At 34.7% G+C, this 20,227-nt stretch overlaps 1 protein-coding gene across 10 annotated transcripts; it reads right to left on the reverse strand.

The window, feature by feature from the left end:
* Nucleotides 1–2,387: 2,387 nt before the first annotated feature.
* On the reverse strand, nt 2,388–9,739 carry LOC113700185 (MADS-box transcription factor 27-like). Of its 10 annotated transcripts, none has more exons than XR_011817909.1 (9): nt 9,610–9,739; nt 9,228–9,447; nt 7,565–7,643; nt 4,651–4,712; nt 4,047–4,146; nt 3,880–3,921; nt 3,700–3,741; nt 3,414–3,585; nt 2,388–2,706 (listed from the first exon to the last, which is right to left on the reverse strand). XR_011817909.1 is itself a non-coding variant. In XM_027220700.2 (9 exons), the coding sequence occupies exons 2-9, from the start codon at nt 9,407–9,409 to the stop codon at nt 2,703–2,705; spliced, it is 666 nt and encodes a 221-aa protein (XP_027076501.2). In that variant the 5' UTR covers nt 9,410–9,447; nt 9,610–9,739; the 3' UTR covers nt 2,388–2,702. The 10 variants fall into 10 exon arrangements, 8 of the variants coding, with proteins under 8 accessions (XP_027076501.2, XP_071914310.1, XP_071914313.1 ...); XM_027220700.2 differs by having other exon boundaries at nt 3,414–3,568; XR_011817910.1 differs by lacking the exon at nt 2,388–2,706 and adding an exon at nt 2,942–3,331.
* Nucleotides 9,740–20,227: the final 10,488 nt, after the last annotated feature.

Consider the following 20,227-nt stretch of genomic DNA (forward strand, 5'->3'; position numbering starts at 1 on the left):
TTGCAGGAGCTGATATTGTGATAATGGTAGGTAAGCACTAACAAAAGCTTCATCTTTCTAATCAACCAACCCTAACAACTTATTCAAATTGTCATTCATATTAATTTTATAGTTCCAACCGAAAAAAAAAATTTAATAAATAACTAATTATTCATTTCTTGTCTTTGCAACTTAATGTTTACAATTGCATGGATAACCCCATTGAGGTGGTGTTGTACCATTAAGGCAGCGGCGTGTCAGGTCACTGACAGATATCAGCCAAGAGGCTGAACCACACTTATCTATAGCGTAAGCAAGCATGATAATCTATCATTAATTGGGTCAAAGCCCTTTTGCTCATTGGTTCATTTCTTTAAGCAAGAAAGGATATTACATTGCTTACGCTTCATTAGACGGCATGCGAATTGGAATGCCAAACACATCATCATTAGCATATCTAACTCCAATTAACTAATCTTAGCAGAAAACAGATGGCCAAAAGGACAAAAAAAAAAAGAGAAAAGGAAAGGAAAGGAAATATCAATTAGAGGACAAAAACTAAAAGGCGAAGAATATTACAGGCCCACATGACAGAGAACTTGTTCTGATTGGAAAAAATTTCACACCCACTGAAAAGCTATGGTTGCAACAAACACAGTAAAGCGAACGAGGTTCAAGAGCATCTAATACTGCCTTCTTTCTCTCCTATGGGTTGTCATTTGTAAAGACTAAAGACTAGGTAGCTACAGAAACCAACCACATTTTCATTTTCCCGATCAAATTGAGAGACCAATGGGGGGTGATTTTATTCATCAGAAGCCATCTTACTTCTCCGGATGCATGTCTCCCTCGTGCGTTCCTGTACACGAAGAGTACTCCCGCATTGACATTGGCGACCGTGGCAGCAATGGAAGAAGCAGCAGGAGATTGAAAAGGCTGATTAAGAAGCTTATGAGTGAGAGCAAGAGCATTTACGGGTCCAAACCTACAAGATTCCATTATGATGCCGTTAGCTACTCGCAGAATTTTGATGAGGGATGCCACAAAGATGAATATCCAAGGTGCCAGCAAGTGTTTCAAGAATTTAGATGCCATGTACAGCACAAGTAATTTTGATTTCTGTTTATTTTGATTTCTTCGACTGGATTGCTTAGATATACTACTGTTATTTAATATCCTCTAGGTAGCTAGGAGCCCGGGATAGCTCTGATTGAGTTGGAACTACGAAGCATATGTATTTTCAGTCTAATTATTAGGGTCTGATAATAATTGCGGGGGTCTCATGCTTACAGTCATAATCTTGTGGACGTTTTACAAAATTTGGGAGAATTAATCTCCCAGAGCGATGAAACCGTTGGTGTACAATATGGAAGATTGCCAAATAAAAAAAAAAGGTGAAATGGAAGCAATGCTAGTTTTTGCACAACCTTTAGTTCTTGGTATATTCAAAAAGCATTCAGCCATCAAAACTACCAGCTGTTGTCACTTACACTTACACTTGGACTTGCTGTTGAATGGAGTTGGGCCATCCAATTATAAGGCTGGGAGTGGGGCATCATTGGTAGACGACTTGGAGAGAAATCCCATATCTTTGGTAGACGACTTGGAGAGAAAAGATACAAAGGACTTGAGACTATCATGGGGCATCATTGGATTGACTATGATTAACGAATTCGAGCACCCTCTACCCTGTCTACGCATGTTGGTCGCTTCCGGATATGATATTTTCTGGAAACCAATAAACTTAATAAAACTAGTTTCTAAGTAGTAGTAATTTTGCAGTATAACGGTATTGTGCTATGGTGGTTGTCATTTGTCAATGGGGAATCAATTGCTGAGTTGCTGCAAGTAGTCTGCGATGAAATCTTAGACTGGCTAATTTCCAACATCAGTACATGTGAGGGTGGTGATTTTGGGATGTAAATTTTGAGGGATGCCACGCAAGGGAATATATAAGAAGACTAAACTTGCTTAAGAATAATACTATGTCAGACCTTCAATACTCGTACTTGACGCTTTCCCAATGTATTCTTTCGCCTCATACAACATCTTTGGTTGGGTAGTCGATCATTGGCCACAATCTGAATGAACCCTTCATCTGTAATACACGAGCCCTCCTTTTGATTCACGACCTCAAATCAGGTTTCACTTTTTTTATTTTTTCCCTGGACAGTAATACGTCATATACACAAACTCGAATTGTGTGGCTTTTATTTTTCACCATTTAGAGTTAAAAACAAAGAGGTACGATGTCGGGATTGAAGTCGTCACGTGAAGCGTACCGCATCAGTTGGCTGTTTCCGCTGCTCTATAAAAAGTAACAGTCTTATGCTGAATAAGGACTAATGTGAATATTGATCTTTTGGGCAGTGAAAATTTCTCGACCGTGCATTTTAACATACATCTAATTACCAAGACGTTAAATTTTCAGCTTGCACGACCAAAATATTCACATTAAGTTCAGTCAGGCATATCCAATCTTGCACTTGAATACAGTAGGCAGCGTTGGTTACTAGTATTTGTGGATAACCTTATAAAGAGTCTATATAACCAGTTAAGCTGAAGCACCATGCGAAATGCAAACACACTACAACCCGAGAGAATTGAAGAAAGCTCTGTAAATCATTTGTTAGCATTTTTCTTGTTGGTTGATGTAGTCTAACCGGTCATGCCTCCTTTGGGTCTTGACTCGTGATACGATGAGAATTTACTGCCTTGTTTAATTACCTGCAGGAGGAGAACGCATTTATATTCATTTAGGAATCATCGACGAGGAATTTCAACTCATGAATTTAAAGGAAAGTTATTTGGGGGAATTATCTCCATTGTGGTTCTTTTGCTTTCTCCCTTTTTCATTATGGTCTATTCTTTTTAAGAAAATCTTGACTCGTGTCCAATTTAGTAACTTGGATTGGCGGGATTACTTTATCTCATTGTTATCAGGAATCTGTAGATTCTGCAATTAAAGGAATAGTTGCATTCTTCAGACATTTCACACTTGGATATGTATACAAGAAATCAATATTCAGACACAGTTTAAGTTAAAGCAAATTCCAGATATCGGCTCTAATACTTACCAGACAAACAAACCAACCAAAAAAAGGGGAAAGAGAGAGATATTGGCTCTAGAATATGAATGAGAATTAACAAAGACACCTGCCATATGGATTGTGCAAATTTATCTCAAGTTGGTTTTCATTTTGGACCACTCTGTCGTTATCGTTAATTCTGTTACGTAGCCCTAGATTTACCTTACTGGAAATATAAAGCTCAGTTCTTTCTCCTTAGACGTGAATGCAAGGGCTTTCTAAGTGGTGTATTTGCCTAGACCAGCGGGTTTTTGTCCATGATCCTGCATAGGAGTGTTCAAGCCAAGATTTGCAGCTTGCTGTTCCATACAAGAACAATACTTGAAAAAATTCAACCTAGTTTACCTTGATTCTGATGTTCCCTCTGACGTCACGAAGTTCTGTGACTCAGGCTGGCTAAGTTGGAGATGGATTGGAGCATGTTGCTCCTCAGTAATGGCAAATCCATATGGAGTTATGGTATTCCCATGTGTGGCATTGGAATTAGTCGTGCTATAAGCCTGAGACACAGAGGCTCCTTCAAACATTTAGTTCCCGTGATTAAAACTGTTTGATGCATGAGATTGTGTAACTAATATGATTATAGTACCTTCTTATGCAATGAGATAATTTCTTGTTGATGGAAGTTTACCTTCTTATAAAGTTCCACGTTTTCTTGATGAATGAGGCAGCCCTGAAAATGTACATTATAGGGAAGCTCATTAACTTCTAGTATAATTTTTGACACTAACTCTTCTATGACGGGCTTGTATTTTGCAACATATAAGTACATGTGGTAATTGGCAAGCATTTGGTGTTTATTGGGACATACCTTCCGATGTAGTTCCCGAATCTCATCAGTCAGTATTTGTTCCTGCCAAGTTGATAAATGATGTAGCAGAAGCTTTAATTAGGAGCATTTCAGCATCAGCAGTATACTTGCATAATTGGCTAGAGTTAGAGAATTATACAGCTTTGTTTCAAGGTTTGACGTCTGACCTTTTTCATACGGATGCCCCTTAAACTCATTTCAAGTTGGTTCTCTAGACCTTGTAGGTCTTTAACGCTCAGGCCATACAGTTCTTCTCCCATCAATTGCCTGTCTTGTTTAAAGAATAACGTCAGTCAAATTAATCAGTTTGCAAACTTACATATACTGAACGGCATGCAGTAAAGATATTCGAATCTCTGGACTCTGGAGTCCCCCAGATGCCTGGATTACTTACAATCCAACACGTAACAAAACATCCAGTAATACTCTTGCAAGATCTTAATCTTTTGTCGTGTTATCATTATGTCCAAGTTTAGTATATCTTGACATGTCATGGAAGTTCTCAATGTGAGTTGGCTTATGTTCTTTTCATTACCCAGTGTTCATGGTCGTGATGGGCTTCATGCTTATAGACATGAAGCTAATCATTGGGACCAATAGGAAAGACACCTAACAAGGGACAATACATAATATAAGAAACTCTCCTTCAGTGACAATTCTAACATCATGACTTCGCGTCAGTGACCCTACTCCTCTCGACTATTCTTTTTTTATCTTTTTTTTTTCTTTTCGGATAGTGTAAACAGTGGATGCTCTGGGCAAATACTTTACCTGTGAATTTCCTGCAAGTTGTGTAATTGTTGCCGGAGGATTGTTGCCTCCCTTTGCCAAAACTAGCCAAGAAAATAAGAAAGATTAGAGATATGACTGTCATGTTTCAAGAAAGAAATTAACAAGAAGTGATGCTAATGATGATAGCATGGCAGAGCTGGTCAACATTGTCCAGACTCAACAGGTAAACTAGAACTATCATGGTAACCGTTGTAGAGATAACACGCCTAAAGTTTTTGTAGTTGACCACTTTCTGAATATTCAAATTATGTAGTTTTGATAATTAAGTTTTCCCACCAAAGCTCATGAAGTTCCCATGCGTGCTTCCTTTATGGCTTTAGCCATCAAACGAAATACTCCAGGAGAAACAAATTTTCAAGTTTCAAGCAGATTACTAGGACAATCTGGTGATTTTCCTTGTTGCAGTTGCAATCTTTCTAGTTCTATATTGCCGTACCTGCAGCTTTAATCCTTTCGCACTATTGAGTACTCAGTCCTAAACTTGTTTGCAATCACTGACCTCCGTAAATATTCTCCATTAATGTACGATTTACCATCTATTTCAGATCATCCAGTCGGATGCACCTATGGTAACACCAAAGATGGGCAAGGCATTTGCAGGAAGTTCATTCCATTGCGAGGTACAGGAAGGGCCACTGGCTTTCATGCTTTGAATCCATGATGCCCTAGGTCGCAGTGGAATGAACTTCATCACTGCATCATGTTTTGCCCTTTTACATGTTAACTAAAGTACATCATTCTGGCTGATCATGGTTGCCAATAGACAGAAGGCATAGAACTGAATAAGATTGCTCCTTCAACTAATAAAATACCTCCACATTCTAGATATTCTGTACGACCAACACAAACGAACTATCTTGTAATGGAATCAATATCGTATATGGTGTGCCATCAGGAGATATGTTGCTCTATGGCACAACTCTGGTGAGTGGATTATTTCTTTTTATTGTCTCGACCACAATGACAAGTGCCAATGACGATGGTTGTTTAGCTTATGGTTCTGGCGGGATGGTTGCTGTGGAGCTCCTCTTAATGCTTTCTCCTTTACCATTTTATTTTGTATTTTAATTTCTATTAGTAAGGCCAATAATCTAATTCCTTGGGAACATTACTCAAGAGAACCATGATGGTTGGATACTATGTGATATGATGCAATAGCCTCATAATGGTTGGAGCTGTACACTGGGAAGTACAATTGGGACCAAGAAATTGTATTACAGTCTACACCAACCATGGCAAGCCTAGTTGTTGGTTTTTGAACAATGAAAATTCTCTAAGTAAGATTGTGTAGTCTTCTAATTCCACATTAAACAAGTCTAAGTAAGATTGGGGGATCTTTATTTATACAATTGAATTATTTTGTTGTTATAAAAATTAACTGCTAAGCTTGCCAAATAGTTAGTCCGGATGGCGATAAAATTTTTCATTGATACCTATTTTCTAAAATGCTTCAATTTAACAAATAAATAAATTTTTTAGTAGCTTTGCAGTGTTGTTCTTTTTTTTTTTTTTAATTCCAATATACACACTTGTTACTGAACTAAAAACATCTAAGCTGTACATTATATAGGTGTAAGGGTATATTTAAGGGATAATTTCAGAAACCTCCCTGAGGTTTCTAACAATTTCATTGAATTCTCTTGAAGTTTTCAATATTACACTTACCTCCCTTGATGATACACAATGACTATAATAACCTTCATAGTTTTTTTCAAAGACAAGCCATTGATAAAAAAAAAAAAAAAAGATAACAAAAAAAAGGAAAACAATGCTTCTTGACCAGACCCCATATTATGACCAAACTATTTTACCCATAGCTATTGAATTGTAACCTTCTATCACTCAAAAAAGGAAGAATTTTGGTAATTGAGAGGCTTGGCTGTTTATGTGGGGAAAAGGTAAGGATTGTGAGTTTTATGACTGACGGTTTGGTAGGCAAAATATGGAAGAAACCTATAGAGAGGTAAAGATTATAAAGATAAGAATTATGATGGTGGATTTTGGCATCTAAAATAAAGAGTTTATTAGGAAAAAGAAGAAGTTATAAGAGTTTGAAAATTTGAGTGGATGTAGAAAACCATGGGATGGAAAACCTCATAACATTGGCTAAGTAATAAAAATCAAAATTTTGTAGTACACAAGTGTATTCTTGATTTTTAAAAAATTTTAATGATTATTCATATTTTGAAAATTAGATGAGGGCAATTTTGGATATTCATATACCTTTTTGGTCTTACATCATCAAGGTGAAACCCAAACCTATGTTCTAATTAAGGGAGGTATGCGTAATTTTTAAAACGCGAGAGGAGCTGTTTGAAATTGTCAGAAACCTCAGGATGTGGTTTCTGAAATTATCCCTATATTTAATACTTCAGAATACACAGTCCTTCAAGAGGCATTAGTGTTTTGCAGTTTTTATTAATAACTGTTCCAGCCCTGAATTCATTGCTAGTGCATTCTACTGTTGATTTTTCCTAAATTTTGATTTCTTTTTATGGCTTCTATTGCGGCACAACACTAGACTTTTTTTTTTTTTCTTTTCCCTTTTGTGTTATCCTATATTTTTCATTTATGTGTTTGGGCTGTACACTTTTCATGTGTGCTCATTCTCATTCTTCATTTTGTGAGTTGTCTAATGAAATATCATTGGCACTTGAATGCGAGCGCAGAAATCTAGCTCCGAGAATCTGCTCTGGTCCACCGCCTTTTTCCATGACATAATTCCATTAAAAGATAGTTCGTTCCTCTTGGACGGGCAGATTCCGAATACTGTGCGTAAAATTACTTTAATAACAAGAGAGCATTTTGTTTCTACCAAAACTGTCCACGACCATAAATAAGAGAAAGAAAAAAGGTAGTACTGGTAATTATTAAATGATAATTACAAATGTACCTTGACCTCCGATGGTGGACTAAGGAGTTGATGGCGCTCTTCTTTCGCTTTGCTGTAACGCTCCAGGACGGATTTCATGCTGCCCGGTAAAGGAAAAAACATAATGGTAACTGGAAGATAAGCAAATCTTCATAACCAAACAGTAAAAACCCCTTCCTCGATCGCCAAGATATGATAAAAAAAATAGATAACAAAGCTAGTGTCAAGACGAGGTACAAGGAGATTGTCATAACGTACGGGTAATATTCATGAAACTACTTAATCTTTAACTAATTCACAATGTAGTTAGAAACTTCGTTGATGATTAATGTTCCATCTTAGATTTATACTTGATTGCATTGTATATGTTTGTCATTTACAACATATCATGGACAAAGTCCATTATTGTCCACATATATATATATATATATATATATATATATATATATATATATATATATATATATATATATTTTCCGTACGTAATTGCATGGAAGTTCATCTCATCTCACATTATAATTGCATTCGTGGTAACTAAGAACCTATTTGTTTGTGAAATATATATAAACTTGAAGAAGTCAGTTCACTCCAGGTTACATGAGAAAGGTGTACTAACATTATTTATGGTTTAGGGACTAATTAAATAGTGCAAAAGCAATAGAAGCATCTCAAGTAAACATTTGGGAGGGAAATAGGGAAGACAAAACATCCAAAAACCGGGTAATGTTCATCTTATCTTGGAAAAACTCTAATTTGGCATGACTGCAACCGGGTAATGTTTTTATTAGTATCTTTGATCGCAGATCAGGTATCAAACCGCCGCATATATATCTTTATAAAACTTCCAATTCAATGACATGCACACAGCTCAAATTTTGTATATCTATGTAATATTTCTATGTCTATTTAATCCAAATCCTGAGCAATGGTACAATTATAATTAACCGAATAAGTTATAATATTATACTGAGTAAATAGCAACGTCTCCATATTCAACTTCTGCTTGCTAAAGAAAGTTGAGCTTGTCCGTGATCCAGGAGCCAGCCATAGCTTTCACATAGCTACTTATGAGAAGGTAAAATGTTTAACCTTCTTTCTGTATGAAAAGGGCACACTCGATTGCCAGAAAACAAACACGATTTAGAGACCTTTCCTAGGAAAACTTGAAGATTTTGCAATGATCAGGTGGTAAATGCACGTCGTTTTTTTTTTTTCCTCTTAATAAAGATATGTAGAAATATAGTCCTATATATGTCCGGGATATATAACATCTTATAGCATAGGTGATAGGACCACCAAGTTAATAGTATACTAAAATGTATATCTGTAACTTATTCAGGAATCCTATGGCCAAACGCAAAGCAGCAACACTTCTCATGCCTTAATGATGAGAACAGATGGAGATGCCTTGTTTTCTTTCCAATCTCTGAACAACCGCCAAGGAAGCATATAAAATTTCGTTAGCATGTGCTAAAAAAAGTTTACTATCTAATGCATACTGCAGATGAGCTGACAAGGCGTAGACAATTCTTGTATGCATAATCTGGTTGAGGATTACCTAGTACTTGCAATATCTACCCAACACTTGATGATTTAAAAAGACAACACAGCCTACAGATACCAAATTTGAGTAAAGATAACCCTAATTAACAATCGAATCTCGATCACAACTTGGCTTTCATACCTGGTGTTTGCATATTCATAGAGCTTGCTAGTGCTTGAGAAGATGACAACTCCAACTTCTGCATCACAGAGAACAGCCAGCTCCTTGGCCTTCTTCAACAGCCCATTTCTTCTCTTAGAGAAAGTCACTTGCCTGCTTGTCGAGTTATCGATCCTCCGGATCACAATCTTCCCCCTTCCCATAATATTCCCTGGTCAGAGAAATCGAGGGTTCTCTTCAGCTTAAATATCAAAGGAGAATGTTAGATCTAATTGACAAATCTACCGTCGTAGCAAATTCATCAACAGAATCTTAAAGCAGAAAAGAAAAAAAAAAAAAAGACGATATATATGTATATTAGGTCAAATCGCGAATCTAAGAAAGAGAGTGATCAAAAGCTTACTTGCCTGCTCGATCTTTGATGAGCTTATAGCTGTGATTGCTGAAGAGGGTTATTCAGAAGCTCATTTGCCAGATATCAAAGTCAAGACCATTTTTATAAGCAAATATGGTGGATAGGGCTATAGCAAGAGTTGGTTTCCAAAACAGACTCTAGAAATGTGACCAGTTTAAAACTTGAACAGTTAACACACTGAGGACGAATCCGTAATTTTATATTCTCGTATTCTAGTAATGGCAGTACCACGTCTAGTTGCGCCGCCACCGTATCAGTCACTGACGCGTGGGGAATCCAAGTCTTTCCTTAATATTTCTAAAACAGGAAAAGCGTAACCCCCGTTTAAGTAACTGTAAACCTTAAATTCCCATGAAAACTTTTGGCCAATGATAGAGGTTTTTGGCAACTCTAGGGGCTTTTCACGTGAGCCAAACATTAAAAGACATGTGATGCCCTTTTTATGTACGTAATCCATATTCTCTATTTCTATTCTTTCGTTATTTTTCATTTGGCACAACTCTTCTCCTTCACATCTCTTTTTCCTCCAAAATTTACTATGAAACTTCAGTTCTTGCTTTGGAATTTTCCCCCTAAAAAGGTTTTGCTTATCATGAAGCGTCACCGGAGCCTACCCTATCAATAATGTTCGGAGGGTTTCTTGCATATGTATGTTTTTGACATCTAACAATATCAAACGACAAGGTCAAATGTGTGGAGATTCTAAAAATTTAAGTCATAATTTGCTTTTTCCTGCTGCAGAGCAAAGTCTTAAATTTAAGAGTACCTACACAGTAACTCTAATCTTTATGTGTGAGTTCATGGCCCTTTTGCGTCATTGTTTATTCTAATAGTAATAGCTTATGATTTTTGCTGCACCCACACAGCAAGCTACTAAGGTATGGGACCGGATGCTTTAGTTGGAATTCACGAAGGAAATTCTTAGTTCATGCAATTAAAGTCCCTTAAAGCCAATGCTAGGACTAGGGCTACAATCGACTCAAACTGTTTGCAAGCAGTTGAAGTCAGAGTTTGACTCGAATTTTGTCAACACCGAACTCGAACCGAGCATTAATATATATGAATCGAACTCAAGTAGTCATTTGTTAGGTTTGATTACTTGATGAGTCACTCGAAAAGTTCGAATTGATGTGAAATTATAAAAATGTCCCTATATCAATTAAAATTGAGCCGATTTCAAGCTCCTCACCAACCAGAATGCTGAGTGAAACTCGAACTGCTCATGAGTCAGAAATCGAGCCAAAATCGTGAGATAGAAATGAGTCGAGTTCGAACTGTCCTTTTCCAAAATCGAGTTGAGCTCGATTTTCATTTTTTGGTTCAGTGAGCTTGAGCTTGTACATTAACAATTCTATCTCGGCTCGATAAATTCAAAACTCGAGTCGATTCAGTTCGTTTATAACCTAACTGAGACAATGCTTTAGTTGAAACTATCTCTAGTTCTCTACTAATCTAATATAGCTTAATTGTGGTATGCCCTAAATTTCTTTCAAACAACCTTTTCGCAATAATGAAAGGAAACTAAATTATAAGTCCCAAAGTTCAGTATTGCAACTTGGACCCTATCAAATGTAGTACATCTATATATTGTAGTATGTTTTTTCCCTTGCAGAATTTATACATACATATGTGTGTGTGTGTGTGTGTGTGAAGAAGACTGGTTATTTTAATCGTCAAATCCTCCGTAGTTTACTCGATTAGACATGTCAGCAATCAAGAATCCGACAAACACGTGAAAAAAAAATAAAAATCACAGGTCACCATTCGCCAATCGAGAGAACTCTTGGCACGCCTTCATCATTCCTCATCCAATGGGAAACAATCCCCGGTGCAAAGCTGCTTAGATTTGAATATTTGCCCTCCTGGCCAAAAGGGGCCGGATTACTTACTCAGGAACACTGATAAAACAGGCCTCACACATCTTTGATTAAAATGGATAGAGTGCTTGGAAGTTCGGAGCCTACGCAGACAATCACAGTAAAGTTCGTCCTAGTTGTCTGAAAACCTGGTCGCTGATTGGCTAAGTCCACGTGCTTGCAAACCAATGAGATTCGTCGTTACTGGAAATCATGATGAGTTTATGGGATTAAGAGCATAAAAAATCAGAGGATTAGACTAAAATAGTGAAATTTTTATTCCTTCGAGCACCAGGTAAGACAGGTGTCAATCATCAGCAAATGATATACGTTCAAAGACCAAGAAGAAAGGTAGTCCAAGATTCAAGTTCGTCTAATTTATCATCCCAACAATGGAAATGTCGCTTTTGTGACTCATCAAACTCCTTTACATATTTGCTTCTTTCACGTTTTGATGTCCATTATTCACTTAAAATATGAAGAAAGGGAGACTTGCCCTAGATGTAATGTCTCTTTTCACGATCCCCGCCACATGCTTGACGATGTCGTCCTTCACGTACCTCCTGAAAAAATGAAAGATAGAACCCTCTATCCTCTATCTGCATTCATTCGTTAAAGCAGGGGCATGGAGTCTGACTAGCGACTGTGGGAGTTTCTTTTTCAATCTTTTTTTCCATTCTTCCCCTCCTCCTCCCCGCCCCCTCCCGGCAAGTAACAGATCCCTAGCTCAATGGTTACCAAATCACAATTAGTATTAGAATGGTCAGCGAGTTGAATCTCTCCTTGTTCAGTTTTTTCTCGTTTTAATAGATTAATTTTGGTAGAACTTTTGTATTCTCTGTGTATAGTAGTCAATGATCGAGCCCCACACAACCCCTTTGTGTGGTAGTGGCCAGACCCCATTCCCCAGCGCAACCACATGAAGATATAATATAAAAGCAACTGGACTTGAAGCTCTAGAGAATGAGAGTCCCAGCCATCAGACAGTTAAACTCTTTGTTTAAGTAATAAATTTTTTCTGGAGAATTTTCTTAAGTAATATAATCAAATATTTATGGGGTTGGCAAGGCCATGATTAACTACAGTCGTGCCACTACTTCCATTAACATATATTTTTTCTTTTTTTTAAAAAAAAGGTACTTTATACGAGTAAAGTATGTAAGAATATATCCTTGTATCGTTCAAGATTGGCTGTCCTAGAGTCATGGCTATGATCCACCTAAATGGCGGTGCTGCTGTCTTCATTTGGGGTTCTTTTTGCATCTTCGCTATAGGCAGGAGTAATTCAAGTCGTATACTGCATGATGCCAGGGTTTCGAGTCGTATATAGACAGGAGTAATTCAAGTCGACCTTGTTTTCGCTTTATATATTAGCACGTACAAATATAAGCGTCTTTGCGTTCTGATACTAGTGTCACCAAAAAAGTATTGGGAGTGTTTGGACAGTACTATTATCTCAAATAATATTTCGCTTGCATTATAAACACATTTTCCAATCCACCGTTTTATATTTCCAATTCACTTTTTTATCTCACATACATCACATCACAAAAAGTGCTACAGTAATTATTTCCAATAATATTTCAAATAATACCCTATCCAATTGTGTCTTTAGAAGCAAAGTGAACAATAAAAGTGTTCTTGATCCATAACAAAAGACCTCAGCAGGAGCAGTAATGTTTTTGGCATACTTGGCGTGCCATTGGTTTCTTTATTTTACTGTAAAGAGTTTCACCAATATACAAGGCAATTAACTTTGTCTGTAAACCATTTCTAGTTTGTACCTTGGAGGGGAAATAATAGTAAAGGTCTAAGAAGTAGACTTCATTATGGCTTAATTTGTAAAATATAGCAACTTTATTTCCTTTCAAAGGCAAGACGACAATGTTATCAACTATCATCATAGTCAAGCAGCCAAACAACCCACAATATCTGCACCGGTAATCTCATACCATTTAGGGAATGGGCCAAAAAAAAGAATCAGTGATTGTAATGTTAATTAATTCCTGCGAAGAGTGTAAAAGAAACAATGATGACGAGTTGCTACCTTTATTCTTCTTTTATTTTTCACTTGTTATTTTTGCTCAATTTAACTCGTCTCTTATTCAAAACAATACAGTAATAACACAGAAAGAAGAGACTATATGAGTATAATGTATACCCGTCTTTGAATGAAGTGCAAAAGATGCTATATGAGACAAAAATTTATCAAATATTCTAAGAGACAAAATTGTTCATCTACGCATTCATCAATAACTTTGTGTCTATTCAATTCAATTCACTTAATTTTTCCTATGTTTAAATAAATTTTAAACGAATGTACAGCTGATAGTAAAGAAAATTCCTAATAACAATAATGATTTTTAAAATGCCAAATTTATACGAGTTGTTTAACAGTCCTTGAATGAAGTACTAGATTTTGTGATTTGGAGTCGTCTATTACTTTTAAGTTTGTTTAATACTTTTCAGGTGGGCTTTTACAACTTTAAAGGATGTTAAAATTTTTTTAATTAAAAAATTAAGATAGTCAACCATGTTGAAGTTTCCATCAAAGCAAAGAAAAATAATCACTAAATTATGCCTTAAAGGGTAATTTAGACATCCAAATTATTAGAAAATTTAGATTATGGGTGTTTATATCATTTTAAACAATAATAAATAAGGGTTAAGTGCTTAGAGTTCTTTTTTCAGAATGCTAATATCATTCGCCCATAAACTATACCAAGATCACTGCCAATGCATTTTTTTAAAAGACAACTCTAGAAGCTACATGCATACATGTATTAAAAAAAATATGATTATTATATCAGTTATTTGGTGATATCAAAGTATCAAGCTTTTCAAGGAAATACTTCAATTAATACTTGGTTCGATATTTAAATATATCCCTTAGTGTAGTCCACTAAATAAACATGTTTCGTTTAGAAGGTATAACTTCTAAAGAGGAGGAAATGTTTGTGAGAATATTGTAATTAGAAATAAGCTTGAATTTGCCATTTGCAGTCACCTTATTTATGAATCCGTGTAAGCGATTGAAACTAATTTGAAAGGTGCAAACTGTTGCACACTAATCAGTTGTCAGTGTAGGAAAATGGGATAGGTACAGTAATTAAACAGTATATAATATCATACTTCTAGTGATCATTTGATTGTCTGTTGGACATATTCACCTAAATAAAATAATGTCTAAAGACAAGAAAGTAAGTTTCTCATCTAAAACAATAAGTTAACGTAATAAATTAGTAACTTTTATATCTCTAAAAGTAAATTGAAATAAATATGAAACTTACTTTTGAAAGGAATAAATTGCTACTTTATATCCCAAAAATTTACTTTTTAAAGAGTAAGTATAGTTCAAGTAATAATAAGATTTTATAGATAAATAGTAATTTTTATTGATAACATAGTTAATTTAATTAATGATCAAAACTTAGTAATCTATGGCACTAATGTACTGTTTTACTTAAAAAAAACTTATCTCAAATTGGTATTAGAAAGTTTATTTAAAATTACGATGAGATTTTTTTTATTAATGAGATTTTTTTTCACGATTTTATCTGGAACACCGGGCCAGGAGCAACGACGGGCTTTTGGTGACGTTAGAGAGTAGAAGAAAAGGGAACCGAAATTGACCATACCATATAAACTGGGCTTGGTTTTGTTTAATTGACTGTGGTGTGCTGAATTTGTCTTCAACTGTGTTTGGGCCCATATGTCGCTCTCATCTATTTCTTGTCAAACATGTTTAGGTTTTTTTTTTTTTTTTTCTCAATGCTCACAACCAGGGATGGATTGGGGAACCAAAGCATAACAAGAAGACTGAAATAGATTTGATTTACAGCACTCTAATGAAGTAGTTTGCTTTTGGGTTGACAAATCACCTCTCAAATAGAACAAAATTACAGAAAGAATAAAGTAAAATCTGATTTCTCACACTAAAATTATCAATGTAATGTAAATTTCGTGTGACGGGAAGGTTGCTAGAGAAGAAAATTCCTTCTGTGATTTGGTCAAAAGTTATGAAACCTTCCTATTATTTAAAAATATCCAAAGGACCCTCTTGTGGTTTAGACTAATATAATATAGAAAATGGATAAAATCATCGAAAGTGATGGAAATATGTAAAATTACTATGTTAACCTTATTTTCAAACCATACAAAAAAAAAATTAGTTCCGGGCTTTAATTAAAAATTTGAAAACTTTTTTTTATTTAAGAAGAAAGTAAAATTGAGGGGCCTATTTGCAAATGTTTTAATTCACGGTAGAAGAAATAGCCTATATTACAATAAAAAGGAAAGATTCAGGGAAAAACACAATATCTCTTTTTTTTAAAAAAAATCCAGAAAGTTTTCTCGCTTGTAATTCTCAAAACATAAATTGATATATACAACGTCGAGTGGCTGATGAGATCCAATTTTACTCTGTTTTCTAATATCGAAAATTGAAAGAACACCAACCCAAAAGTTTTTGAATTTGTGCATTTACCATCATCATCACTTCTTTCTTTTACTGATTCCTGTTTGTTTTCTGTACAAGTATGGCTGACATTGACTTTGAGCCGTCAATGGATCATCAATCCATCGTTCATTAGCAATTCATTTCATTCTTTATAGGGTTAATTACATTTTATTCCCTTAAAGAATATCTCATTTTTCAGTTTACATCCTAATCTTTAATTTGACTTACTTAACCCCCTTTAGGATAAAATTGTCCTTGCATTATTTTGACTTTTCATTTATCTTGTTTTCCTTTCTTTTATTTTTTTTTCTTCTTTATTTAATTCTTTATCTTCCCCACAAAAATCTTCACATTAATGATTGAAATTAAAAAAAAGGAATTGCATAGATCTATCTTCTCCTTAAATGATTAAAAAATATTCAAATCGCTTTCCTAACAATACAATTTTTTTAGTCTTTCAATTCTTTTAATTTTGGATTTTCCTCTTTTCTTTCTAGTTTCTCATTTTATTCTCAAGAAAATATCATAAGATGAAATTGTTTTCCTTTCTTTTATTTCTTTTTCTCTTTCTTCTCTCTTTCATCCTTCCCAATTGAAATTCTATTGCAATGAAAATTTTTGTTTTGAGTTTGTAATTGCATGTTCTTTGGTGAAGGTTTAAAAGGTATCAAAAATTAATTTTTGATTTTTTGTATGATACCATGTGTCACAAATTTCAATTGATGATTGTTAATCAGGTCACAATTTCATCTTAAGATATTTTCTTAGGAATAAAATGAGAAACTAGAAAGGAAACAGGAAAACCCAAAATTAAAAGAATTGAAAGACTAAAAAATTGTATTTTAGGAAAGTGATTTGAATATTTTTTTTTAATCATTTAAAGAGAAGATAGATTTCTATAATTTCTCTTTTTTAATTTCAATCATTAAGATGAAAATTTTTATAGGAAAGAGGAAGAATTAATAAAGAAGAAAGAGAAAAAAGAAATAAAAGAAAGAAAAATAATATAAATGAAAAGTCAAAATAATGCAAGGACAATTTTATCCTAAAGGGAATTAAGTTTGCAAAATTAAATATTATGGAGTAAACTGAAAAATATGATATTATTTAAGGAGATAAAATGTGATTAACCCTTCTTTATATTGTGCGTCCTTTCTTGGTTGGTTCTTACGAGGCAAAAAGCAATATCGGAAAAGTGGGAAAACACAGATGGTAGGATCGTTGACACTTGAATGCCAAGATTTTGACTAGATAGTACTTTAGTGCCAGACTCACCCAATAATTGACCCTTCTTTCCAATTAACCACCTGGGATCATAGTGTTGAGTCAATCATGGCCACCATTTCTGCTCGGTTGACTGATCCATCTTCTTCAATCTTCTTTGCTTGACCTTTTCCCGTAAACGATAGAAACACACGCACACTCAATTATATTAGAAACACTTAAAAATTAATACCCATTAAATCTAAACGGGATCCACAGAAAATTCACATTTAACCAATTAGTAATAGGACGAGACCCTCATGAAACTTAAGTCTGAATTGAAGAACTCGCACACAAGCAATGTGGAACGGAAGCCCAACCCCCAATCCCCTCTGAGCACACCCTCACCAATTGAATGGCTAGCTTTTTCCTATAAACGGTAAAAACACATACACACACAATTAGATTAGAAACACTCGGAAGTTAACGCCCATTCTTTGCTTGACTAATCCACTCTCTTTTCAGATATCTCGTTTTTGTCTTGATTTAAGCACCATAATGTACGGCGGAGTTGGAGCTATTGAATTCTATAATGTTAATTATCTTTGTCGGGTTGGACAAGCTATCTATTGACCCAGTAGCGTTTAAGGAATCGTTTTTTTCTTTTTTTTTTCGCACTTTTTGGGTGAGAACTAGTTGGACCGAATGCTATCAGGTTACACCTCTATACCTATGTTTTCAGACTCGGACTAAATATCGACTCGGTCAGAATCTGGGGTCAGGGGTCAATAGATTCGATCGGGGTTAAATTGGATGACATCATAAATAAAAATTACTTAAAAATTAAAATATTATATTTTAAATACCTAAGATCATGTTAATATTAATAAATTCATATATATTTAATGTTTCAAGTGTATTTAACAATAAAATACAAAGAAATTAGAATAATCAATGGGCAATTTATATTATTCAATGAATATTAATAAGTTTAGAATTAAAATTATGAATTTGATTAAAAAATAACACCAAACTTTAGGATAATATTTATAAAGTATAAAATATTTAAGATATATTAATAGATTTTAACAACCTAAGGGTCAAAACATAACATTGAAAATGCTTTGTCCCTATATCAGATGAAAGTGCTTTAACCCCACGTCACACTTCCCATTTCTTCCTCTATTCCTTACGGTTGACGCATTCCATAGAGCATTTCATCTTCTTCCTCTTTCTCTGCCATTCTGCAACTCCTTTCTTCTTCTTTTTTTTTTTTAATTTTATTTTCATTCTTATTTTATTAGTTATTTGTTCTCAAACCCATGAAATATCATGCTTTTATCTGTTTTCTTCAAACTTTTCTCTTCTTCACTCCTTTTTTTGCATTTTTGGGTCTTTTCTTCTTTTGAATACAAGATTTAAGATTATATCTTCTTTAAAAAAAGGTTAAAACATTGATTTTTGATACTTGAATTGAAGTCAAAGAGTGAATGGATTTGCAGAGGAGGGGAGAGCTCACAAGGATTTGGAGTTAGAGGTCAAGAAGGGAAAAAAATTTTCAAAAAAAGGAGAAAAAGAAAATTCCGACTTTTATCAGTTTTTCAGGTTTTCGGTCAAACCCAATTTTGACCGGATTTGACCGAGTGTTGATCAATCCGAGTTTTTAATATAGATCAGACCGAACATTTAACCGATTTTCAGTTCAACCGATCGGACCTGTCGATCGGGTCAAAGTTTAAAAACATAGCTCTATACCATATAAGGTTATATCAAGAAATTTTATCTCAGAATCTATGCAGCAAAACCAATAGTTGGTGTTGAAAAATGTTTCAAAAAAGATCGCCAAACTTATTTACTCTATATCAAATACAATGCAAATAAGATTGTGGTGTTTTTGTTTGTCCAATTAAAAAAAATACCAAGTTCATAAATCTACTGAGCTTGTAATTTAGTTGGTCCGGATCAAGTAACAATTACTATACAAGATTTTTTTTTTTGTCCTTGGGTTAAGGTTACAAAGAAACCAAGTGCTTGCAACTTAGTTGGTCCTGACCAAGTAATAATTACCCTGCACGATCTTTCTTTTCTGGGGTAAGATTACAAATAAACCAAAACCTTTAATACTACTATTTACGAGATTTGAACAGAAATTATATTTTAATAAATTAGCTCACAAATGGTAAAAATTACAATTTAAATAGTGAGAGAAGGAATTGGACCCAAGACTTTTAATACCATACGAGAATCGACTAGAGACAGTGGTTGAGGAAATCATTCCTTAAGACTTTGATTCTTAAAAACTTGCAAAATATGAACCCTGCTACTTGTGAATTTCCTCTTAACTACTCATAGACATGGCTCGTATTAGTCATATAGATTAAAACATTAGTTCAATCTTTTATTCTACCACCACGAAATATTCAATCATGATTCTTTGATTAAGAGGCAAGCAGCTAAATTAGAAGATTCTCATTAATTTATCTTTAGCCTGTTACAAGATGGATTTTATGTCGAAAATGGTCTTTACGCATTTGGCGACTATAAAGCTTCCTTGACCCGGAGGAGACGATATTGAGAAAGTACAAGGAATTTTATATGTGATTTTCAAAACATAAGCAGGATACCTAATGCAACCTTGACTCTCGAGGTCGAGGGTGCTGATGAGATCCAATTTTGTTGTCCACTGACGTCCCAAAAAATAAGGTCAAATAAAATGAAGTAAATTAAAAGTTGAAAATTTTATTCAAACTGTACTTTTGAGGCCATCATCACTACACTTGTCGTGTTACTTACTTTTCATAGTGTTTTGTTGATTCTGGTAAAAGTTGACTTTGACTGGGCACTTATCATACGTCAACAATTCAAGTCAATCTTTATATTCTGCTTCCCTTTCTTGGTAGGTTCTTGCAGAGGTTTAAAAATATATATATAATCCAAGAAAATACAGAGAGTTGTGTTGTTGAATCCCAAGATTTTGAGTGAGTAATACTCTGTCATCACTACAATCATGGACGGATAGAGCTAGCAGTCTAGCACTTTGCTCATTTTGATAAAGTCAATCATTCCCACTGAATTCAATAATAGATTT

This window comes from Coffea arabica, chromosome 7c (assembly GCF_036785885.1).
Source record: "Coffea arabica cultivar ET-39 chromosome 7c, Coffea Arabica ET-39 HiFi, whole genome shotgun sequence".
Classification (NCBI taxonomy): domain Eukaryota; kingdom Viridiplantae; phylum Streptophyta; class Magnoliopsida; order Gentianales; family Rubiaceae; genus Coffea; species Coffea arabica.